Source organism: Nerophis lumbriciformis, linkage group LG05 (genome assembly GCF_033978685.3).
Source record: "Nerophis lumbriciformis linkage group LG05, RoL_Nlum_v2.1, whole genome shotgun sequence".
Taxonomy (NCBI): domain Eukaryota; kingdom Metazoa; phylum Chordata; class Actinopteri; order Syngnathiformes; family Syngnathidae; genus Nerophis; species Nerophis lumbriciformis.
The window spans coordinates 17,264,325-17,290,932 of NC_084552.2; the positions used below are offsets into that span (position 1 = coordinate 17,264,325).

General features: G+C 37.9%; 1 protein-coding gene across 3 annotated transcripts in view; it reads left to right on the forward strand.

The window, feature by feature from the left end:
• The window catches only part of LOC133606832 (tetraspanin-5-like), a 39,717-nt gene extending 18,323 nt beyond the window's left edge, over positions 1 to 21,394 (forward strand). Inside the window, exons 5-11 of one of the 3 annotated variants that reach the window (XM_061961194.2) lie at positions 5,831 to 5,956; positions 6,082 to 6,129; positions 10,333 to 10,449; positions 10,525 to 10,586; positions 13,355 to 13,427; positions 13,716 to 13,756; positions 16,299 to 21,394. In XM_061961194.2, coding sequence (XP_061817178.1) covers positions 5,831 to 5,956; positions 6,082 to 6,129; positions 10,333 to 10,449; positions 10,525 to 10,586; positions 13,355 to 13,421 — 420 coding nt within the window. In that variant the 3' untranslated portion in view covers positions 13,422 to 13,427; positions 13,716 to 13,756; positions 16,299 to 21,394. The remainder of the gene's footprint in view (positions 1 to 5,830; positions 5,957 to 6,081; positions 6,130 to 10,332; positions 10,450 to 10,524; positions 10,587 to 13,354; positions 13,428 to 13,715; positions 13,757 to 16,298) is intronic. The other 2 variants (XM_061961196.2, XM_061961195.2) reach the window with 2 other exon arrangements.
• The last annotated feature ends 5,214 nt before the right edge of the window (positions 21,395 to 26,608 follow it).

Here is a 26,608-nt window from a genome sequence, read left to right on the forward strand (position 1 = left end):
AACATTTCATTGTGACCAAAATTATCACGGTTAACATTAATATCGTGGTATTGTTGAATGTACTCAAAAGTTTTTGTAAGCTAGAAAACCCACTATTTTGCATGTCTTGTGTTTATGTTTCACTGAAGTGTTTTACACTTAGTGTTTTATCAATCAATCAATCAATGTTTATTTATATAGCCCTAAATCACAAGTGTCTCAAAGGGCTGCACAAGCCACAACGACATCCTCGGTACAGAGGATCTGTATCTGTTTTATAGCTAAACATTTAGTGTTGTAATGGAAATATTGGTTTGCACTAGGGTTGTACGGTATACCGGTACTGGTATAATATCGCGGTAATAATGAATCAAAAACGGTACTATACTCTGTTTGAAAAATACCGGTTCCCGGGCATGACGGTGCGTCGTCACGTTGTGTCATTGCTGGTTTTGCGAGCAGAGGAGCATGTTCGGCAGCGCACAATCACAGAGTACTTACAAGCAGACACAGTGTGTAGACAGAAAAGGAAGAACAGACGCATTTTGGCCTAAAAACTTAAGATAACACTGAAAAGTCCTCAGGAAGAGGTGCTTTAAGACATGGATAGCTTTTGTTGTTTTAGCTACTTCTAAATCACTAATCCTCGCCTCCATGGCGACGAATAAAGTAAGTTTCTTACAAATATCATCCCTGCAGGACGAGGAATAGCTTAACATGCTTCACTACACACCGTAGGAGGATACGATAGCTAACCGCTAACGACAAGCTAGCACCCCTGAATGTAAACAAATGCCATGGGTGGACACCTAACATCCACTGTAAAGATACCAAGTACAATAGCGTATCTAGTCAATACTACTATGATTACATTGATATTTTTTATCGTCACAAAATATTTTTTCCTTTTAAAAAAATTCATGTTATGTTTATAAAATCAGGAAATACGTCCCTGGACACATGAGGACTTTGAATATGACCAATGTATGATCCTGTAACTACTTGGTATCGAGTCGATTCCTAAATTTGTGGTATCATCCAAAACTAATGTAAAGTATCAAACAACAGAAGTAGAAGTGATAATTATATTTTAACAGATGTGTAGATAGAACATGTTGAAATGGAAAGTAAGCAGATATTAACAGTAAGTGAACAAGTGGATTAATAATACATTTTAGCAGCTTCTCCCTCACAATTTTGACAAAATAGAATGAAAAATGACACAATATGTTAATGCATACGTCAGCAGACTAATTAGGAGCCTTTGTTTGCTTACTTACTACTAAAAGACAAATTGTCTAGTATGTTCACTATTTTATTTAAGGACAAAATTGTTCTTTGATTGCAATAAGAAACATGTTTAATGTACCGTAAGATTTTTAGTTAACATAATGCCAATAATGGCATTTATTTTGTGGTGCCCCTTATTGAGAAAAATACTGAAAAGTATTGAAATACATTTTAGTACCGATACCGGTACTAAAATATTGGTATTGGGACAACCATAGATTGCACTGTAGCACTTTACGATCTATTTAAATGAAAAGGGTGTGATAAATAAAGTCTATCATAATTATGAGTTACTTCTGGCGTAGGTTGTCCTACGCTGTTCAGCGGTACTTGAATGCACCGTAAACCACCTCCTTTCCCTCTGAGGAAAGATCGATCATCATCATTTTGTTCTCAGAGAGCACAGCATGGAGGTTCAATGTGCACAACTGAATATCTTAGTTGCTCAGACATGAAGGTGTTTATAGAATTTAGGTATGGGCGATATGGCTTAAAAATAAAATACCTGATTTTCGATTTTTTTCTGATTTTTTCCTCACTTTAAAAAAAAAAAAAACATTGAATACAAATGACAGAGATAATTCCAAAAATGTTTTTCTTTATTAATCAAAAAATAATAGTTTGAAATGACACTGTATACACTACATCTTACTCTTGGCAAAATTCTAATGTTGTTCTTTTTAGACAAGATTTAAATTATTTTTGCAAAAATTTTCTAAGGATAAATTAAAAGCTTACATTTGGAAGCAGTACTTCTGCTTGTTAACAAAAATGTAGTATTGCACATTTTGCATGCAAATAATCTCCAACATTGAGAGTGATCTAGTGCAAACTTCAAACTTCTGTCTTGAATGACATACGTCTGTAAATAAAAATGTCGTATTAAACATTGTATCCTAATAAATAATGAAGTAATAAAACCTTTAGAGGACGATCGTTTGTTATAGTAAGTACCGTATTTTTCGGACTATAAGTCGCAGTTTTTTTCATAGTTTGGCCGGGGGTGCGACTTATACTCAGGAGCGACTTATATGTGAAATTATTAACACATTACCGTAAAATATCAAATAATATTATTTAGCTCATTCACGTAAGAGACTAGACGTATAAGATTTCATGGGATTTAGCGATTAGGAGTGACAGATTGTTTGGTAAACGTATAGCATGTTCTATATGTTATAGTTATTTGAATGACTCTTACCATAATAAGTTACGTTAACATACCAGGCACGTTCTCAGTTGGTTATTTATGCGTCATATAACGTACACTTATTCAGCCTGTTGTTCACTATTCTTTATTTATCTTAAATTGCCTTTCAAATGTCTATTCTTGGTGTTGGGTTTTATCAAATAAATTTCCCCCAAAAATGCGACTTATACTCCAGTGCGACTTATATATGTTTTTTTCCTTCTTTATTATGCATTTTCGGCTGGTGCGACTTATACTCCGGAGCGACTTATACTCCGAAAAATACGGTAGATAAAGTAAACGCGGCCTTTTTCATTCACACATCTTGGCGGTGTGCAGAGCAATTTTGTCATTGTGTTTCTTGGTATCATCATACATGTCATCGTCATACATACCTGCTGTAAATGATTCCACCATAGTAAGGTGATTTTTATCCCATAGTGTGGTTTGTTGTTGCGTCTTATTCGCCTCATAAAGAGATGTTTTTTCCCCAACATGGCTGGAGGCTTCGGTTTCAGATGCTGCAATAATTTTGTTGTGCGGATGCCTTTTTGAAACGCTTTGCAGCGTGCGGTTATTTGTTCCACGCCTGTTGCCGCAAAGCCAAAGTACTGACAACACTTCTTTTCTTGGGAACAAGCGTCTCGCTCTCGTTAGCGGTAGCATTAGCCATGTTGTGTCACATGTGCCGCTAAGGAAGTAATGGAACGACGCAAGTTACGGAAGCTACTGAGGGGCAAAAAGTATGCCGTAGCAAGAGAAGAAAAAAATCTCAAATATATCGATATATCGCCCAGGCCTAATGTAAGTTAGGATTGGGGTATGTTGTTTTTAACGGGCAAAGTCTCTTGTTTTCATGCATCAGTCAGTCCGTGAGCTTATCAAAAAGCAGTTATCAATCTCAGTTTTTCGATCATTTTAATTCAGTGGTTCTTAACCTGGGTTCGATCGAACCCTAGGGGTTCGGTGAGTCGGCCTCAGGGGTTCGGTGGAGCCTCCGCCACGAGGTAAAGACACATCCGACTTATCGTGTAAATAAAAACTTCTCCCTATTGGCGTATTATGGATACCCCCCAAACAATGTTCCCTCTAATTTTCCATCTGATTTGCAGGTTGTTTGATTGATCGATTGAAACTTTTACTAGTAGATTGCAAAGGAAGAGAATACATTATATGAAACAGTACAGTTTACACAGTACAGTACATATTCCGTACAATTGACCACTAAATGGTAACACCCGAATACGTTTTTCAACTTGTTTAAGTCGGGGTCCACGTTAATCAATTCATGATAATGTGTGTAAAGTGTCTAATTTGTTGTGAGTTCATGCACTGTGTTGGTTTTGTTCTTTGAACAAGGTGATGTTCATGCACAGTTAATTTTGTGCATCTGTAAAAAAACATATAACTTTTTCTTGAATTGAAAAAACATTTAATTTTTCACTAAAGAAGGGTTCAGTGAATGCGCATATGAAACTGGTGGGGTTCGGTACCTCCAACAAGGTTAAGAACCACTATTTTAATTCTAAAGGGTAATTCTAACCGTCAGGAGTTTTGTTGTGGTCATCATTAGTAGTGTTGATTCCCAGTGAAAAAATCCAAACACCGTGTTTTAGTAGTTGTAGTTCTGATTGGATCTCCACTGTGATGTACCACCCGCCCTCCCCTTCATGTTACTGTGATTGGATGGATTTCTAACTTGCCCCACCTGCCTAGAGACAAAATTAAATACAGTATGATTGTATTTTGTCTCTTGTCAATTATGTTGGTCTCGTTTTTATTCGTCGACTAAATTGTCAATTAATTTTGTCATTGTTTTCGTCAACGTGCAAATAAGATGAACATTTGCAGTCAATGAAATTAACACTGATTCCTAGCAGAAAGCAGTTGTGAGGAATAGGGATCGTGAATTAGGTACCTCTACAGGCACTGACCGAATTCCGGAAGCGGAATTTCGATACCATTTTATTGTACGTTAAAATAGACAAACTCAGCACCGGCTCAAGCACAGGCAGGCAGAACATCTCTCGGTAATGTTGAAATTTTCCATCTTAACAGAGCAAGCATGCCTGATAGAAAAAGCTCTAAAATATGGTTTCACTTTTAAAAATGTCCAAGATTAATGCACATTTGGATAAACTAGAGGGGTGTAAAAAAATTTGATTTTCAAATGAATCGCGATTCTTACTTGTAACGATTCTTAATGGACCTTCAACATTCACATTTTTTAAAGTGACCAGAGATGCACGTTGCAATCAAACATCTGGTGCTGAATAAGTACAATACTTACAGCGCAATGTCAGGTTCAAACATTGACATCTAATAATCAGACAAGAAGCAAGGAATCATGCAGAGACAGAGTTCAATTTAGCTCGAGGAGACACGTGTTTTGGGCTGTATTCTAGTTACAGATCCAAACTACGTTCTCCCGCGCACCTCCTCTATTTATTTGGAAGGCTCTGTTACATCACTGAAGCTGTCGCTGAGGGAAGAGGGTAATCTCGACAACTCCAGTTAGACACAATATATGATTATAGAATAAATAAAAATTAGTTGACGCAGGTCATTTCGCCTTGTCTCTGCTCTGTCTGCGTCACGGTGTTCGGCCTTGGCAATCAGCAGGCCGAGTCTGGACACAACACTGATAAAGTCGGCTGGCAGTCCAAAAGACTGCCAGCTTGCACAGATACAAAAATACAACTTCAGCACAATTGACAATAATTTATAGCAACGGCCCTTAAGCATAAAGTTAGTGTGATAATATATACATAATTATTCTAACAGCAAACACTTTGTAGGGTTCAATGACTGGCCCATTCAACTTCATGCCAATAGACGATAGTGCTTCCTGACTACAACAAACTGAAATAAAAGCATGCAAGCAAATGAGACTCAGACGTGTAACAAAACAAGATCCAACAGACAGAATTATCAGCTCAGTGTAGAATTGAGATTTTATTATTAAACAAATGTACATTTAGCACCACATGAAGACACAAAAAAAAATATTGAAAATTGGTAACATCAATTTCCAAGTAGTCCCTGCGATGAGGTGGCGACTTGTCCAGGGTGTACCCCGCCTTCCGCCCGATTGTAGCTGAGATAGGCTCCAGCGCCCCCCGCGACCCCAAAGGGAATAAGCGGTAGAAAATGGATGGATGGATGGATGGATTTCCAAGTACTGGTAATCAGTACTATATCAGTTCAAATGTGACGGGTACCCATCCTTCGTCTGGAATTTGTTAGTTGCAGAAAAATCCTAAAGAAATCATTGTATTATTGAGGTACCCGAAAGTGTTTTATTCTTGCATCTGCATGTTACGCAATTTAAAATAAATGACGTTAATTATTTACATGTTTTTTTTTCCTCAGTGGGAGTGCTGCGGCGCCTTTGGCGCGGACGACTGGAACCTCAACATTTACTTCAACTGCACCGATACGAACCCCAGTCGGGAAAAGTGTGGTGTTCCGTTTTCCTGCTGCACCAAGGACCCAGCGGTAAAAAAAAATCATATATAAAATTAAAATGTAAATATTCATTGAAACCTTTTTTTAGTAAGAAAACAATAGGAAATAGTCTTAGTATTGACATTGTAGTTAGATTGACGTTTGTTTTTGTTCAGGAGGACGTAATAAACACTCAGTGTGGATACGACATCCGAGCAGAACCGGTAACTAACCTATAATTGTGTATAAGCAGCACTTTATCTGAACCGCATATTTATGTTTTTTCTATTGTACAGTATGTGATGATCCTACTGTGACCCCAAAAAGGGATACATTTGGTTTGCCCTGACTGTTCTAGAATAACACCAACATTTCTCCTGTCATCTTTCACTTATGCCTTCTCCCTCTGTCAGTTTTGACCTGAAATGCATGAAAATCTCTCAAGAGGATCGCATACTTCCCAGTGAACAACATATACTTTTCTTTAGTGTTTCAGCGCAATATTGCGTTTTTGCTTTCTCCGTCTGTTTACCCCGCAGATTTTGGATCAAACGTAATCATGACAAGTTGTGATATAAGTAGCGGGCAGCAAAACATAACACAGTTGAGACTATTCTGTCATAATACAAAACCCAAAATCAGTGAAATTGGCACGTTGTGTAATTCGTAAATAAAAACAGAATACAATGGTTTGCAAATCCTTTTCAAATTATATTCAATTGAATAGATAGGGACAAACAGTAAAAAATGGATGGATGGATAGACTAACAAGATATTTAATGTTCAAACTGAGAAACTTAATTTTTTTTTACAAATCATTAACTTAGAATTTAATGGCAGCAACACATTGCAAAAAAGTTGTCACAGGGTCATTTTTACCAGTGTGTTACATGGCCTTTCCTTTTAACAACACTTAGTATACGTTTGGGAATTGAGCAGACCAATTTTTGAAGATTTTCAGGTGGAATTCTTTCCCATTCTTGCTTGATGTACAGCTTAAGTTGTTCAACAGTCCGGGGTCTCTGTTGTCGTATTTCAGGTTTCATATTGTGCCACACATTTTCAATGGGAGACAGGTCTGGACTACAGGCAGGCCAGTCTAGTACCTGCACTCTTTTATGACGAAGCCATGCTGTTGTAACATGTGGCTTGGCATTGTCTTGCTGAAATAAGCATCATAACCATGATAACGTTGCTTGGATGGCAACATATGTTGCTCCAAAACCCGTATGTACCTCTCAGCATTAATGGTGCCTTCACAGATGTGTAAGTTACCCATGCATTGGGCACTAATACACCCCCATACCATCACAGATGCTGGCTTTTGAACTTTGCACCTATAACAATCCGGATGGTTCTTTTCCTCTTTGTTCCGGAGGACGCGACGTCCACAGTTTCCAAAAACAATTTGAAATGTGGACTTGTCAGACCACAGAACACTTTTCCACTTTGCATCAGTCCATCTTAGATGAGCTCAGGCCCAGCGAAGCTGGCGTTGTTTCTGGGTGTTGTTGATAAATGGCTTGGCTTTCGCTTTGCATAGGGGAGTTTTAACTTGCACTTACAGATGTAGCAACGAACTGTGGTTACTGACAGTGGTTTTCTGAAATGTTCCTGAGCCCATGTTGTGATATCCTTTACACACTGATGTCGCTTTTTGATGCAGTACTGCCTGGGGAATCGTAGGTCTGGAATATCATCGCATACGTGCAGTGAATTCTCCAGATTCTCTGAAATTTGATGATATTACGGACCGTAGATGGTGAAATCCCTAAATTCCTTGCAATAGCTTGTTGAGAAATGTTGTTCTTAAACTGTTTGACAATTTGCTCACGCATTTGTTCACAATGTTGTGACCCTCGCACCATCCTTGTTTGTGAATGACTGAGCATTTCATGGAAGCTGTTTTTATACCCAATCATGGCACCCACCTGTTACCAATTAGCCTGTTCCAAATAAGTTTGATGAGCATTCCTCAACTTTCTCAGTCTTTTTTGCCACTTGAGCCAGCTTTTTTGAAACATGTGGCAGGCATCAATTTCCAAATGAGCCAATATTTGCAAAAAATAACGTTTTCCAGGTTGAACGTTAAGTATCTTGTCTTTGCAGGTTGAAAAGGATTTGCAAATCATTGTATTCTGTATTTTTTTTTTACCATTTACACAACGTGCCAACTTCACTGGTTTTGGGGTTTGTACAACAAACTACCTTTCTTCAGCAATGTGTCTGAGGTTTAACGCATTTTGGGGCAAAATTGCTATTCGGTCAATCAATCCTTACTTTCTCCTTAAAGTAATTAGTTACAATTACAAATTACTCTGCCAAAAAGTAATTGAGTTAGTACCTCATTGTAAGAGTAATTAGTTGCTCAGTAACTGTGCCGTTATTTTTCATTTTAATATTTTCTACGCTATTACATTCGATGATTGATTGAGGAATAAAATCACTACATACGGTATTTTACAACATTTGGCATTTGTCTGAAATCAATGGATTTCAGTTTGCCATATGATATGCAAAGAAATAAAAATGCATAAAAAATAAATATTCTGTAAAGCCCGGTGTCTTCAGTTTGGCCCGCAAGACGCCATGAGTTTAATAACGAATCTGGCCCGCAGGGGTGTTGCCGAATTAATATTATATATCTGACAATATGTGTACTGCAAATTTGCCACCATGTTGTGGACAATGTGAGTAAAGCAAGACAATGACCATGAATTGTGACTGACGTGGTTTTTTTATTGTCATTGTCATTTTATTGTCATTGCTCATTAAGAATAACAAAATTGTGGACTATAGCACAGCATTCACTTATGTGACCCAATACTAACAACCTTCCCTATAAATGGCGCAAAAAAAAAAAAATGCAACCAACACAAAAAGTACACACTTGGTCAAACATAACAAAACCTGCTCACTGAACCTTGTGGTTTTATAAAAAAAAAACGTCCACACACCATAAAAAAATTCAAAATTACACCCATATAAATCCATCACAATGCATGATGGGAAAAATGCAAAACACTCTCTCCACACTTTTTCATGTTTGGCACATTTTAGCTGCTTGATATTTCTGATTGATTACAAAACTTTAAAGAGGTCGTCACGGAAGTAAAGAAGGTAGGAGTCGAACTTTCACATACTCTTAATATCCAATTATATTAATTATATATCCATTATATTATAATATATTTATATATATATATATATATATATATATATATATATATATATATATATATATATATATGTATGTGTATGTGTGTATGTATATATATATGTATGTATATATATATATGTATGTATATATATGTGTATGTATATATATATATGTATGTATATATGTATATGTATATGTATATATATATATATGTGTTACATGCTTCCGGACAAACTATTTTAGCCCAATGCGGCCCCCAAGTTAAAAAGGAGGAGCATTTGCCCTTTAAGTAGTGCAATTCTCTACACCTGTATACCAAAATACCGTAATCTAATGTTATGTTATCACTGCACCTTAACCGTAATCTAAATGTTATGTTATCACCGCACCTAACCGTAATCTAAATGTTATGTTATCACTGCACCTTAACCGTAATCTAAATGCTATGTTATCACCGCACCTGAACCGTAATCTAAATGCTATGTTATCACCGCACCTGAACCGTAATCTAAATGTTATGTTATCACTGCACCTTAACCGTAATCTAAATGTTATGTTATCACTGCACGTTAACCGTAATCTAAATGTCATGGTATCACTGCACCTTAACCATAATCTGAACACGGAAGTGAAGCACCACCCACCTCTGAATGACACGCGCAGCAGGCGTTTCGTCTCTTCTCACGGCAAAAAATAGTCCTTTCTTGTCGGGAGATATTTCCACAAGGTAGACTTTCTTCTGTCCATTTCTGCTCACTTGTGGCTCATCAGTAGCAAGTGAACTGCAGCCAAGTTCCGCCCGCTACTGCACGGGCCGAGGGTCAAAAAGGAAGTTTTGGCGTTAATTGCCCGTTTAAAAAATTTGCGCCGTTATTGAAATTTATAGTTAACGCGTTATTATCGTGTTAACTTTGACAGCCCTAGTAATAATGTATTCCAATTTCCACGCAATCCCAGTAGCTACCTGATAACCTGATAGTGTTTCCTAGCGACTAGCAGCAAGTAGTCTGTCTCACACACTGGTAACTACTCCAACATAAAAGAGTAATTGGCTTTTCATCACTCTTTCTTTGTCACTGTAATTTTTGACACATTTGGGGTAGAATCAACCATCCAGATCTTCTCATTCAAGACAGCAAGCATTCTCATTTACCTTTTCAGTGTAATTGTCTGCAAACTTTCAGTTAAACGTCATCTTGTAATACGGCAAGCAGCAACAGTTTTTGTGTAATCCTGCCAACTAAGTTACAATGAAGCAACTCCGCAGGACTCCGAGCAGAAAGACTACATCAACGTGAAAGGCTGTGTGCCGCAGTTTGAGAAGTGGCTCCAGGACAACCTCACCTTGGTGGCCGGGATATTCATCGGAGTGGCGTTACTCCAGGTAAGTATATCTGGCTAGAAGGTTCCATTTATTGTAGTAGTCAATGTGTTTACAGAGTTGTGTCAAATCTTGCAGATCTTCGGGATTTGTTTAGCGCAAAACCTCGTCAGCGACATTGAAGCCGTGCGGGCAAGCTGGTAAGAAAGCTATTATTAGTTATCATTTAAAGTAACATTTTTTTTTTTACATATTTTAAAGCTATCTGTCTTTATCTTACATCTTCTGCTGATGAGTTGAACCTTAGCTAGATTTAAATTTGCTACGTTATTAAGTGAACACTGGGTATCTCTAAAGTCAGAATTTTTTTCGGATGTAATTCAGTTGTTGTTAAATAGTTATTGCTGAATGTAATAAACCACATTGTCTATTTCCACACCTGTCATTAGCTATGATGCTTGTTTACGATAACACCTGGTTTACGTCAAATTATTATGCAGTTTGTTTATTTTGTTTAAAGGACAATTAAAAAGATGGTTACTCCAAATTTAGCACCATGCTAATTTCCATCTGTGGTCCTCTTTAGGCACGTTTAGCATCCACAATCAAAATGACACAACGAGATTAAAAATACATAAGATTAAAGTTACAATTTAAAATGCAGGCGCAATATACAAATACAAGTGTCTACATTGTCTATTGTCACGCTAGTCAGTAGCTATGATGCTTGTGGTTATGTGCTATTTTTACGATAGCATCTGGTTTACGTCAAATTATTTTGCAGTTTGTTTATTTTGTTTAAAGGACAATTAAAACGGTGGCTGCTCCAAATCAAGCACCATGCTCATTTCCATCTATGGTCCTTTTTAAGGCACGTTTAGCGTCCACAATTAAAATGACACAGCAGGATTAAAGTTACAATTTCAAATACAGGTGTGATATATAAATACAATCAGAATCAGAAATACTTTATTAATCCCCGAGGAAATTAAAATTTTCCGCACAATCCCATTCAAGATCAGACAAACATTATGCAAGGTGCTAGTGCAGTGGTTCTTAACCTGGGTTTGATCGAACCCTAGGGGTTCGGTGAGTCGGCCTCAGGTGTTTGGCGGAGCCTCCGCCACGGAGGTAAAGACACATCCGACTTATCGTGTAAATAAAAACTTCTCCCTATCAGCGTATTATGGATACGCCCAAACAATGTTCCCTCTAATTTTCCATCTGATTTGCAGGTTGTTTGATTGATCAATTGAAACAGTACAGTTTACACAGTACAGTACATATTCCGTACAATTGACCATTAAATGGTAACACCCGAATACGTTTTTCAACTTGTTTAAAGGCCTACTGAAATGCGATTTTCTTATTCAAACGGGGATAGCAGGTCCATTCTATGTGTCATACTTGATCATTTCGCGATATTGCCATATTTTTGCTGAAAGGATTTAGTAGAGAACATCGACGATAAAGTTCGCAACTTTTGGTTGCTGATAAAAAAGCCTTGCCTCTACCGGAAGTAGCAGACGATATGCGCGTGACGTAACAGGTTGTGGAGCTCCTCACATATGCACATTGTTTACAATCATGGCCACCAGCAGCGAGAGCGATTCGACCGAGAAAGCGACGATTTCCCCATTAATTTGAGCGAGGATGAAAGATTTGTGGATGAGGAAAGTGAGAGTGAAGGACTAGAGGGCAGTGGGAGCGATTCAGATAGGGAAGATGCTGTGAGAGGCGGGTGGGACCTGATATTCAGCTGGGAATGACTAAAACAGTAAATAAACACAAGACATATTAGCCACAACACAACCAGGCTTATATTTAATATGCCACAAATTAATCCCGCATAACAAACACCTCCCCCCTCCCGTTCATACAACCCGCCAATACAACTCAAACACCTGCACAACACACTCAATCCCACAGCCCAAAGTACCGTTCACCTCCCCAAAGTTCATACAGCATATATATTTCCCCAAAGTCCCCAAAGTTACGTACGTGACATGCACATAGCGGCACGCACGTACGGGCAAGCGATCAAATGTTTGGAAGCCGCAGCTGCATGCGTACTCACGGTACCGTGTATGCGTATCCAACTCAAAGTCCTCCTGGTTAGAGTCTCTGTTGTCCCAGTTCTCCACAGACCAATGGTAAAGCTTGACTGTCATCTTCCGGGAATGTAAACAATGAAACACCGGCTGTGTTATCCGGCACAACAGTCAGCGGGGGTGCGTTATCCGGCACAACACTTGCCGCAATACACTGCTTCCCACCTACAGCTTTCTTCTTTGCTGTCTCCATTGTTCATTGTACAAATTGCAAAAGATTCACCAACACAGATGTCCAAAATACTGTGGAATTTTGCGATGAAAACAGACGACTTAATAGCTGGCCACCATGCTGTCCCAAAATGTCCTCTACAATCCGTGACGTCACGCGCTGACGTCATCATACCGAGACGTTTTCAGCAGGATATTTCGCGCAAAATTTAAAATTGCACTTTAGTAAGCTAACCCGGCCGTATTGGCATGTGTTGCAATGTTAAGATTTCATCATTGATGTATAAACTATCAGACTGCGTGGTCGGTAGTAGTGGGTTTCAGTAGGCCTTTAAGTCGAGGTCCACGTTAATCAATTCATGGTAATGTGTGTAAGGTGTGTAATTTGTTGTGAGTTCATGCACTGTGTTGGTTTTGTTCTTTGAACAAGGTGATGTTCATGCACGGTTCATTTTGTGCACCAGTAAAAAAACATGACTTTTTCTTGAATTTGAAAAAAAGCAAAACATTTTATTTTTCACTGAAGAAGGGTTCGCTGAATGCGCATATGAAACTGGTGGGGTTCGGTACCTCCAACAAGGTTAAGAACCACTGTGCTAGTGACACATTTGTGTGCACTGTTGTCAAGTTACGGCATTTTAGCATTTGTCTTCTGAATTGTGATGCGTACATTGTTACTCCATCAGGGTGCCCCCCACCCTCTCCGTGCGACAACCACAACTGCCCACGAGCAAGAAAGCGTACTATGCGTGAGACATTGTGCGTGGTTTAGTTAGTGGGTGGTAGAAATCCAATAGCTCTCGCTTACTTGTGCTGTGTGTCTTGTTTGTTGTGTTGTAGTAATATGAAGCTATTAAGCTAGGAATGTTTTGTGGTAGCACTAGCATCAGTGTGTTAAGGGGCGAGATGAAGTACCAATACATAAAATGGATTTGATGTTCCTGCTTGGACTTTGTGTCGAGTTAGTGCTAGAATTTGTAGAATTGTACGTAGTAGACTCTGGGGGCTGTAGGTTCCAATGTTTACTCATGATATCTGTCTTTCTAGTTTCTTTACCTAAAGAGGAAACAGCACTTTATTTTGAACAGGTAAGCAGTCAATTTTTTCCCCCAAAATTACGGAATTTGGTTGAAATTGACAACGGAGATATAATGTTTAGTCCATGTTGATATCTGAAGTACTTTTAGCGACAAACACATTTTTATCGCGGCCCAGACTGTTCTTTGACCCATAGGGATGGGTACCTTTCGCAATTGAACTGATACAGCACCGATTCCCGGTACCTGTCAATCGATACCAGTACTCCAACAGTACCAATTTTCTGTGTTTTCTTCTGTGTGTTCGTGCGGTACTAAATGTGTTTATATGTACCGTATTTTGCGGACTATAAGGCGCACTTAAAATCCTTTTTTTCCTCAAAACTCGACAGTAATGTACGGAATAATTCTGGTTTTGCTTACGGTCCTCAAAGCAATTTTATTTGGTACATGGTGTAATGATAAGTGTGACCAGTAGATGGCAGTCAAACATAAGGGATAAGTGTAGACTGCAATATGATGGCAAGTAAACAACACCAACATTTTATATGTTCCATTGAAAATATAGAACATTACACACGGCGCTCAAAAATCTATCAAAATGTTTTAGTACAACTTTGGTAAGCTATGAAGCCGCACCGCTTGATGTGCTTCAACATACAAGTATTATTATGGTGTGTATATAAGGTAAGACATATTATCTGGCGTTTTGTTTCGCAATATTATGCAAAAGCAACTTGTCCTACCTTCTGGTACCTGCTGATCTGTATTTGGGATCAGCGTAAATCCTGAAAAATTGCGCGCATCCGCCTTTGTAGTAGTAGTCCGTCGTCGATAAACTTCTTATTTTTCTCTATCTTCTTTTTATGGGACATTCATCCTCCGCTGTTGCCATTTCTAATACAAAGTAGTGTAAGGTTCTTACTAATATCTGTCAGTAAACTCGGAATTAAAGCGCTAAAACATACCGGTGTAGTAAGTTTACATTATTCACCCAAGGAACTTTAGTCATTAGAGTTATCGTCGGACGGTTTTTCACGGGACACACTTACGGAGTTGTTTCCAAATGAGGAGATGCTGCTCCATTATTGATTTAAGTAAAGTCGGAATGTCATTAAAACAGTTAGCTCCATCTTTTGACACTTCTTCTACTCCCGTCCTTGCACGCTACACCGCTACAACAAAGATGACGGGGAGAAGACGCTGCCGAAGGTGAGCCACGTAAATAAGACGCATCCGGAAGCGACTGTCAGAAAGCGGCTTGAAGATGATCTGTAAAACATAATCTATGCAACATTTTGACCAAAGAACCACCATTACATGTTATGTAGACCACGAGGAAGTGTTTTTAATTTAGAAAAAATCATAATATGACCACTACAATGCGCCTTATAATCCGGTGCGCCTTTTGTATGAAAATAGACCTGAATAGACCCGCTCATCGGCAGTGTGCCTTATAATCCGGTGCGCCCTATGGTCCAGAAAACACGGTAAATTAATAATAACATTGAAATGATATAAAATAAAATAGAAATTAACATGGCTCCTTTAATGCGCCCTATAATCCAGTGCGCCTTATATATGAAAACAGATCAAAAATAGACCATTCATCGGCAGTGCGCCTTATTACCCGGTGCGCCCTATGGTCCGGAAAATACGGTAACATTTCACACTGTGTTGTCCAGTTATGTCTTCTTTTCTTCCAGAGTCTCATTTGTAAGTATTACATTGTAGACTTTGCATGCAGTTGTAATTCCAGGACACTGGGTGGCAATAGTGTACAGACTACAAATGAGAGCATTGAAATTGTCAGGACCTTGTAAATAAAGCCAGCAAAACTTCAGATAAGTTTCTCTTTCTGAGTGGATATATCACAGCAAGTATGCATTCAATTCGGTTTGTCTTCGGTTGAGCCTACAAAGTGTTTATACTGTAAGTATTGTACTTCTTACACACCAGCTGTTTGAATGTAACATGTAGTTTTAATTACCAAATTTGGAGGTGTTGAATTTGCCATGTAAAATCACTAATGCTAATGAGTAGCATTTTTATGGCATAACCTCTGTAAATTAGCATTGAGCTAAAGCGCATTCTATCGGGCATGCTTCCTTAAATTTTTTGACATGGAAAAATGGCAACAATACCTAGAGGGAGCCCGGTTGAGTCCGCTATGAGTTCTTGAGTGCTCGATTGCCCGACAAGTGTATCGAAATGTGGTACCGTTTGATTTTACGGTAATTGGTACCCAGTAGTACCTACAAAAGAACCAAATTCTGTACCCATCCCTAATGATGTGTTTTGCACAAAAATCAGAGTTTTGTCCAACCTATAGAAATACTATTTAAGTATAGTACTGTTATTAACTCACACTTTGTTTAACTTTAAGAGATAGCATATTTTTTTAAATCTCAGGTACAGTTAGACTTGTGATTGTTTGAAGTGTGATCCAGTTAACCTTTCTTATAATCACAACACATTGAACTAAAATGTTAAGAAGCAGATACAATGTTATAAAACACATTTGATGATCACTTCTTAAGACGAAGGAAAAAATACTGCTGAAGGATTTTTTTTTTTTTTTGTCTTGGTTAAGCGGATTTTACGAACTCAGCTCCTGGACTTGAGGCCTCCATGAGGACGTCAAGAGCAGGACGGATGACTCCACTGCACACCTACACCGCGACAAGTATGGATCCCGATGCACTACACGCAGATTGTAACATGTTTTGATATGAAATGATCTTCATGCTGATAACATAGTTGTGTTTTTGCCATTCCACTGTAGAGGAATTCTTGTGTTTGCCGTACGACTGAATGCCGTTCAGCGGCGTGGTACGGATCACTTGCTCTGGTGTGCCAGAGAGTCTAGGGACAAAACACGGTTAACCGTCTTCTATCGTTACTTGTTTGACCCAATGATTCCAACATTCACGTTTTTTCGGGACAAATCGAACCAGACCATTTTGGTAAAAGTCAATCAAATATATGCCAATTAAAGAGACTGTGCAACGTTTCCATTCTGACCTGTTAAGTCATTGTGTGATGTGTTTGCACCAGGGCTTGCACAGACCAGTCGGCCTTAAGAGGCACAGTGGCGTTTATTTCCTGACGTCGACTAGTCACACTGACATGTCCTTGAGACAATTGTAATGTGGGCCAGAAAATCCAAGTAGAGTAGGAAAAGAGAGTTGGACTCGCTTGGATTTCTTTTTGTTCCTGATTTGTGTGCTTTTAACATGGCTAAGTAGCATATTATTACGTATTATTCAGAAACTCACCCAGTTGGGGGTAACGATTCGATTTAGAATTGATTCTCGATTCCAAAACAATTCCCGATTCAAAACGATTCTCAATATGAAACCAATACTTTTTAGTAAAATTACGTGCCAGTTCTACGATTAACTACATTCCTTCATAAAATAGAGAACAGCTCTGATCAATGATACTTTAAAAAAACTGGTGTTGTTGAATAAAATTCTACCCAAACATTTAATAAAGTCAAATACACATAAACATACTTGCCAACCCTCCCGATTTTCCCGGGAGTCTCCCGAATTTCATTGCCCCTCCCGAAAATCTCCCGGGGCAACCATTCTCCCGAATTTCTCCCGATTTCCACCCGAAGAACAATATTGGGGGCCTGCCTTAAAGGCACTGCCTTTAGCGTCCTCTCTCACCTGAAAAGGAGACTATTATATATGTCTCCGTTATCCATAGGTTTATCTATAACCCATAAAGTAGGCAGGCACGGAGCTATTTCTCAGCGTGCGTTTATTCCAGCCGGCACGTTAATACACTGACACACAACATCCAGATTCCCATCATGCATTGCATCAAAACTACGGCAAGTAGTAATGTCCAAAAAACATAACAGAGACGAAGCAGAAGAACGAAGAAGAGACATGGCGACGACGAGTAAGAAGAAGAAGTACGCTTGCAATTTCCAAAAAGATTGGAAAAAATAATTCCAGTTCATCCAGGACAGCTCAAAGGGGAAGGGGTATGCTGCCTGCACATTTTGTAGATCAGACATTTCCATTGAACACGGTGGCCGAACGGATATACTCATTCATGAACGGATTATTTATTCATATATACACTGCTCAAAAAAATTAAAGGAACAGTTTTTATCAGGGTATGGCATGAATTCAATTGCATTTTTCTGATAAGGTTTTGGTCAGGTACGTGGCAGAGGGGGTTGTTTATCAGTTTCAGCTGCATTGGTGTTGATGGAATTAACAACAGGTGCACTAGAGGGGCAACAACGAGATGGCCCCCAAAACAGGACTGGTTTTGCAGGTGGAGGCCATTTGAAGTTCCTCCCTCTTGATCTTTTTTAACTGTTTTTGCACAAGTGTTGGCTTTAGCTAGAGTCATTATCACGACTGGGAGCATGAGGCGATTTCTTAACCCTCCTGAAGTTGCGCAGATTGTCCTACTCCTCCAGGATGGCACATCCATGCGTGCTGTTGCAAGAAGATTTGATGTGTCTCCCAGTACAATCTCCAGAGCATGGAGGAGATTCCAGGAGACAGGCAGTTACTCTAGGAGAGCTGGACATCAGACTTCACGAGAGTGGCCTCAGGGCACGACGTCCTGTAGTGTGCCCTGTGCTCACTGCTCAGAACCGTGGAGCTCGATTGGCATTTGCCATAGAACACCAGAATTGGTAAGTCCGCCACTGGCGCCCTGTGCTTTTCACAGATGAGAGCAGGTTTACCCTGAGCAACTGTGATAGACGTGAAAGGGTCTGGAGAAGCCAAGGAGAGCGCTATGCTGCCTGCAACATCATTCAGCATGACCCGTTCGGTGGTGGGTCAGTGATGGTCTGGGGAGGCATTTCCATGGAGGGACGAACAGACCTCTACAGGCAAGAGAACGGCAGTCTGACTGCCATTAGGTATCGGGATGAATTCCTTGCACCCATGGTCAGACCCTACGCTGATGCAGTAGGTCCTGGGTTCCTCCTGGTCCACGACAATGCCTCATGTGGCAAGAGTATGCAGACAGTATCTGGAGGATGAAGGAATTGACACAATTGAATGGCCCTCACGATCACCTGATCTAAACCCGATAGAACTCCTCTGGGACATAATGTTTCGATCCATCAGACGCCGCCAGGTTGCTCCTCAGACTTTACAGGAGCTCACTGATGCCCTTAGACAGATCTGGGAGGACATCCCACAAGACACCATCCGTCGTCTCATTAGGAGCATGCCGCGACGTTGTCAAGCATGCATACAAGCACGTGGGGGCCACACAAGATATTGAAAATAATTTTCAGTTGCAGAAATTGAATTTAGGCAAAATGGACGAGCCTGCCACATAATTTTTTCACTTTGATATTTGGGGTGTCTATATACGGAGCCCTCTGTAGGCTGAAAACTTTTATTTCTATCAAAAGATGTGGCATCCTTTTGTTCCTGAGACATTAAACTGTTCATATCAGTATGGATATCCGACATTTTTTTTTCACCATTGAAATCTGATGTGTTTTCAAAGTGTTCCTTTAATTTTTTGAGCAGTATATATATATATATATATATGAAATACTTGAAAATATATACACCCCCCCCCCCTACCCCCAAACTCCCGAATTCGGAGGTCTCAAGGTTGGCAAGTATGCAAATAAGGCAACAGGAAAAGTATCCAACACTTCTCTTTTCTAAAGTAAATCTGTACAGCAGATATAGATCATCTACATCAGGGGTATCAAACTAATTTTAGCTCAGGGGTCGCATGGAGTACAAAATCTGTGCACACGCGGGCCCGACTATTAAAATCATGGCATTAAAACTAAAAAATAAAGACAACTTCAGATTGTTTTCTTGGTCTTACTTTGGCCAAAAAAAGAACAAACACATTCTGAAAATATTACAATAAAAATATAGAAAAAAATACTGGCAGCGGTAAAGTTACGTTTAGATCCATGAAGGAAAGAAGAAAGTGAATGAATGTTCCATCCATCCACCCATTTTCTACCGCTTGTCCCGTTAGGGGTCGCGGGGGGTGCTGGAGCTTATCTCAGCTGCATTCGGGCGGAAGGCGGGGTACACAACTGAACACATTTACATATGCATAAAAATGTGTTTTCTTTTGTACAATTTTTTTAATGAACTAAGTAACGTTTCCAAAACACAATATAGAATGTGAGATATAACAGGATAATGCATACATTTATCCTTTGTTTTCAAAACGGTTACAAAAAAGTGGGACCCCAAAAATTTACTGTGGGACCCCATTTTGATGAATTTATGGGGTCCCTAGCGCCAACACTGATGGAGTATTGGTGCGTGCAAAACAGCAGCACGCGGCTGTGGCCTGCGGGCCGGTTCTAATATTAATCAAATATCATCCCGGGGGCCATAGATAATTAATTGACTTGGCCCGCGGGCCTTGACTTTGACATCCCTGATCTACATCAACAATATGATTTGTTAAAGTGGCTGGGCAGGTTGTTTTTTTTAAATCTTCTTTTTGATTATTTTTTTTTTAATCAATTAACAATTGTTACAAGTAAGATTTGTGATTCATCCGAAAATCGGGTGTTGTACTTCCTGTCAAGGCAAAAATCAGTGCTGCCCCTTTTCGCTGGCATTTTGTGAAAACACGCTTTGTTTTTTTCTTCAAAGTTTTCGAACATGGAGATGAGACTTTTAGACATGCATGTGTTTTTATTTATGACGGAGAAAGGACGTCATCAGTGACTCGTTGGCTTTCAACGATTCTGAAGTCATGCGACCTCCGAGTATGCACGTGTAAATGTCGTAACACCAAAACTGAAGATACTTTTTTTTTGCCACGTCAAGATGTGCAACACTTCACAAACACATAACGTGTTAACGTGGGAAGAAAAGCCTGACTGGTGTTTTTGCCACAGTGAAATGTCAGAATTTCAAAACACTGTTCTGCCCACAAAAAAAGGTGTAACTTGGTCAAAAGTCGGGATGTTGGATACGGTAACAAAGATGGTGCATGTTGGGATGTCAAATACACACATGCCAAATGTGAATGTGATACAAAGGAAAACTTGACGAGAATGGGGAATGTCACAACTTGGTCAAGCTTGAAGACGCTTGTCGTCGTCTCATATGGAGATTTTAAATGAAACACTGGCACAAACATGAATCTACACACCACCAGTCTCACGCTCACAAAAGTCGTGACTGAAACTTAAGAAACACTCTTGTCATTTTTGTTTTCTTTATGGCGACGCATGCCCATGTTCTTACAATTCATGTTTGTGTTTGTCAGTGAAACACTTCAGTATTTTCCTAAAGTTGTAGCACTGTTTATAAATGTGTAAATAAACAAAGGCTTCCCGATTTGTGTTCATATTTTGGTTTTGTTGTATTTATTTGTTTAAATCATTCAGTCTATACAGTATGTAGCTGTGCACTCATGATTAGCCAATAATGTATTAATGTTTAATTGAAATATCTGTATATTTTTATCACCACCCTTACACACACTTGAAGTAAACCTGGAGCGCTTGGTTTTTTTTTTGTTGGAAATGTTAAATGACGTTACAATTGCATTGTATTTGTTGTTTTGTAATTTTTGTTTTTGGTTGTTACTGTTAGGGTTACACATTATGTCCCGTGAAAACTGTTACTTATTGTATGCTTTCGCCCATTGCATTGTTCAAAACATTTGACTGCTTTTGGAATAAAAGCTGATTTTCAAACATTTGTTCTGTGTTCTGTTACCTCATTAATGTCTTTTTGTGAGTTGTACTAGAAACATGAGCTTTTGTAAGGTTTGCAAACGCAACAATTTGTTTTTAACTCAATATGACAATAATGTTCTTAGAATCCGGAGATGCGTTTGAAGCAATACAAAATTGTTTTAAGGATAACTTCTAAACCAAACATATAATATGTCTAATAATGCCTGTATTAATGTGTCTTTGTGAGTTTTACTAAAAACGTGCTTTTGTAAGGTTTAAAAAAGAAAACAAAATGTGTTTACCTCAATATGACAATAATGTTCTTAGAATCCGGAAAAAACGTGTTTGAAGCAATAAAAAAATGTTTCTAAGATAACTCATAAACCAATAATGCTATATGTCTAATAATGCCTGTACTAATGTATTTTTGTGAGTTTTACTTGAAATATGTGCTTTTTGTAAGGTTTGCAAACACAAAAATTTGTTTTTAACTCAATATGACAGTAATGTTCTTAGAATCCGGAGAAAACACGTTTGAAGCTATAAAAAAAATGTTTCAAGGATAACTCCTTGAAATGAAATATGCCTTAATATGTCTGTATTACTGTATCTTTGTGAGTTTTACTAGGAACATGTGCTTTTGTAAGGTTTGTAAACGCAAAAATGAGTTTTTAACTCAATATGACAGTAACGTTCTTAGAATCTGGAGAAGATGTGTTTGAAGCAATAAAAATTTGTTTCAAAGATAACTCCTAAACCAAACATGCAATATGTCTAAAAATGCCTGTATTAATGTATATTTGTGAGTTTTACTAGAAACATGTGCTTTGTAAGGTTTGCAAATGCAAAAATTTGTTTTTGACTCAATATGACAATATTGTTCTTAGAATCCGCAGAAAACGTGTTTGAGACAATAAAAAATAGTTTCAAGGATAACTCCTAAACCAAACATGAAATATGCCTAAATATGCCTGAATTATTGTATCTTTGTGAGTTTTACTAGAAACATGTGCTTTTGTAAGGTTTGCAAACACAACAATTTCTTTTTAACTCAATATGACAGTAATGTTCTTAGAATCTGGAGATGTGTTTGAAGCAATAAAAATTTGTTTCAAAGATAACTCCTAAACCAAACATGCAATATTTCTAATAATGCCTGTGTTAATGTATATTTGTGAGTTTTACTAGAAACATGTGCTTTGTAAGGTTTGCAAATGCAAAAATTTGTTTTTGACTCAATATGACAGTAATGTTCTTAGAATCCGGAAAAAATTAGTTTGACGTAATATTTTTTTTCAAGAATAACTCCTATACCAAACATGAAATATGCCTGTATTAATGTATCTCTGTGAGTTTTACTAGCAACATGTGCTTTTGTAAAGATTGCAAACGCAAAAATTAGTTTTTAACTCAATATGACATTAATGTTCTTAGAATCTAGAGAAAACGCGTTTGAAGCAATAAAAAATTGTTTCAAAGATAACTCATAAACCAATCATCAATCATGCAATGTGTGATATCATGTGTGATACAACAAGTCCTGCAGAGTGTTTACTTGTGTGTGATATCATGTGCGATACAAGCAGTCCTGCAGAGTGTTTCCTTGTGTGTGATATCATGTACGATACAAGCAGTGTTTACACTCTGCAGTACTGCTTGTATCGCACATGATATCACACACACAAGTAAACACTCTGCAGGACTTGTTGTATCACACATGATATCACACACAAGTAAACACGCTGCAGGACTTATTTACTTCCGGATTCTAAGAACATTACTGTCATGGCGCAGTGGAAGAGTGGCCGTGCGCGATCCGAGGGTCCCTGGTTCAATCCCCACCTAGTACCAACCTCGTCATGTCCGTTGTGTCCTGAGCAAGACACTTCACCCTTGCTCCTGATGGGTGCTGGTTAGCGCCTTGCATGGCAGCTCCCTCCATCAGTGTGTGAATGTGTGTGTGAATGGGTAAATGTGGAAGTAGTGTCAAAGCGCTTTGAGTACCTTGAAGGTAGAAAAGCGCTATACAAGTACAACCCATTTATTTATCATTTATATTGAGTAAAAAATCGCACATGATATCACACACACAAGTAAACACTCTGCAGGACTGCTTGTATCGCACATGATATCACACACAAGTAAACACGCTGCAAGACTGCTTGTATCGCACGTGATATCACACACAAGTAAACACGCTGCAGGGTTGCTTGTATCGCACATGATATCACACACACAAATAAACACTCTGAAAGACTGCTTGTATCGCACATGATATCACACACAAGTAAACACTCTGCAGGACTGCTTGTATCGCACATGATATCACACACAAGTAAACACGCTGCAAGACTGCTTGTATCGCATGTGATATCACACACAAGTAAACACGCTGCATGACTTATTGTATCGCACATGATATCACACAAGTAAACACGCTGCAGAATTGCCTGTATCGCACATGATATCACACACACACAAGTAAACACTCTGCATGACTGCTTGTATCGCACATGATATTACACACAAGTAAACACTCTGCAGTACTGCTTGTATCGCACATGATATCACACACACAAGTAAACACTCTGCAGGACTGCTTGTATCGCACATGATATCACACACACGTAAACACGCTGCAGGACTTATTTACTTCCGGATTCTAAGAACATTACTGTCATATTGAGTAAAAAATCGCACATGATATCACACACACAAGTAAACACTCTGCAGATGCATCACATCATCATCATCATCTTCTCACTCCTCAGATCGCCAAAGTGTTTCTGCTTCTATCTAGCGGTGCTTGTCTGTCATTACACCTAAAACTTCTCTTGTATTTATTTGTGATTCCTACATTCATGCAATAATTATGGAAAATATCAGGACATATCATATCATCTGCTGAAATGTGTCTATAGTCCAATCATTAATGAGGAGGAATAACATATATTTAGTTAATCATCTATTTCACTCTCATCTTGCATTTATTTAGTCTTTTTGTAGTCTAATTAGACTACTACATATAAGAGACCAGCAGGTGGCAGCACTACATACAAGAGACCATCAGGTGGCAGCACTACATACAAGAGACCAGCAGGTGGCAGCACTACACAAAAGAGACCAGTAGGTCTCTTTTGGTGCTGTTTGGTACAAATGATATTTGTATTATTGTTGTCATGAATGACTTCTTGTTGTTCTCTAGTAGTGAGTACTAAAATAAAACTGTAAACAAGTGTGGACTTCATGGAAAAGATGTACTGTACCAATTCCAGGAACCTTGGACTCGATACCGGCACCAATTTGAAGTACTTTTTGTGGAAGGCTGGGTGATACGGCTGAAAACTGTATCACGATATCAGTGTTTTTTTGGTCCATATCTATAATTTTGTATATTTTTTTTAATGAGAAAATATGTATTATTTCAAATGTAACTTCCTCTGATTATAATCCCTCAGCTATCATGGAAATGTCAACACAAACGTGAAATGACTACGGGTCCCCTTTGAAAACATCAAAAACTGTCTAGGTGACATTTCCTCTTTTATCCACAATTTCTTCATTTGGACTTTCTCTTCTCACTTCATGGGAGAGTGCCTATCTCAGCCAATGAAAATATTAAATACAAAAATAAAACATCCAATGAAAATAAATAAATACATAAATAAAACATCCAATGACAAATAATAAATAAAGCATTCAATTGAAAATAACAACAAAAATATTCCAATGAAAAATAACAAATAAATAAAACATCCAATGACAAATAATACATAACTAAATAAAACATCTAATGAAAAATAATAAATAATAATAATAAATAAAACATCAAATGAAAATAATAAATGAACAAATAAATAAAACATCCAATGACAAATAATACATAACTAAATAAAACATCTAATGAAAAATAATAATAATAAATAAAACATCAAATGAAAATAATAAATGAACAAATAAAACATTTAATGAAAAATAATAAATAAAACATCAAATGAAAATAATAAATGAACAAATAAATCATCCAATGAAAACAATAAATAAAACATCCAATGGAAAAAAAAATAAAACATCTAATGAAAAATAGAAAATAAATAAAACATCCAACAAAAATAATAATAGTAATAAATGAAACATCCAATGAAAATAATAAATACAAAACTAAAACAGTCAATGAAAATAAATAAATTCATAAATAAAACATCCAATGAAAAATAATAAATAATTAAATAAAGCATTCAATGAAAATTTTGTTTTATAACATTTCCAAAGAAAAATAAGAAAAAAACATCCAATGAAAAGTATTAAATAAATAAAGCATCTAATGAGAAATAATAAATGAATAAATAAAGCATCCAATGAAATAGTTATAATAATTATAATAAATAAATAAAACATACAATGAAAAATAATAAATCAATAAATAAAACATCCAATGAAAAACATTGAATAAATATATAAAGCATCCAATGAAAAACAACAAATAAATAAAATATCCAATGAAAGATAATAAATACATGAATAAAGCATCCAATGAAAAATAACAATAATAATAAATAAATAAAAACATCCAATGAAAAATAACAATAATAAATAAATAAAACATCCAATGTATCATTTAAAATGCATCATTGTTTTCTTGTTAGCATGCTAGCATTATTCTTTTCAATTACTGCAGCGTGAGGGTGACTAGCATTCGAGCGCTAAGCTAAGCCAGCTCACATCTTTTACACATGCGCTGAAAATAAGTACGACCAGGGCCGCAGCACTAAATTCAGGCAAATGATAAGTGCCTATTTAATGAAAATTGTGTATGTACCGGCTGTCACCTCATTCATCTCCACATTCATGCTCCAACCTGTGGTAATTTGCTATTATTGCGGAACATGTAGCACACAACTGTAATCCGCACCACCTTTTTCAGGGCTCTCGAGACTACGGAGCAGACTTTATAGCACACCGACACCTCCATTTTGAATGCGGGCCACAACATTACAGCGATGTTCCTCCCCGGCGGTCGGGTTGAAAACAAGAACCGAGAGAAAGAGGCATGATGTGTCATTTATTGTGTCCCAACTCGGTGCATGGGAACTGGATATACTTGAAATTGAAATTGAAATTCAACACTTGGGACAGCACACTAGAGAAAGGATTCTGGGAAATGCTGGCACTCACTTGGGATGGTGAGGTGCAATGATCCAGACGCAAGAAAATGCAGCATAGTGAGAATATAC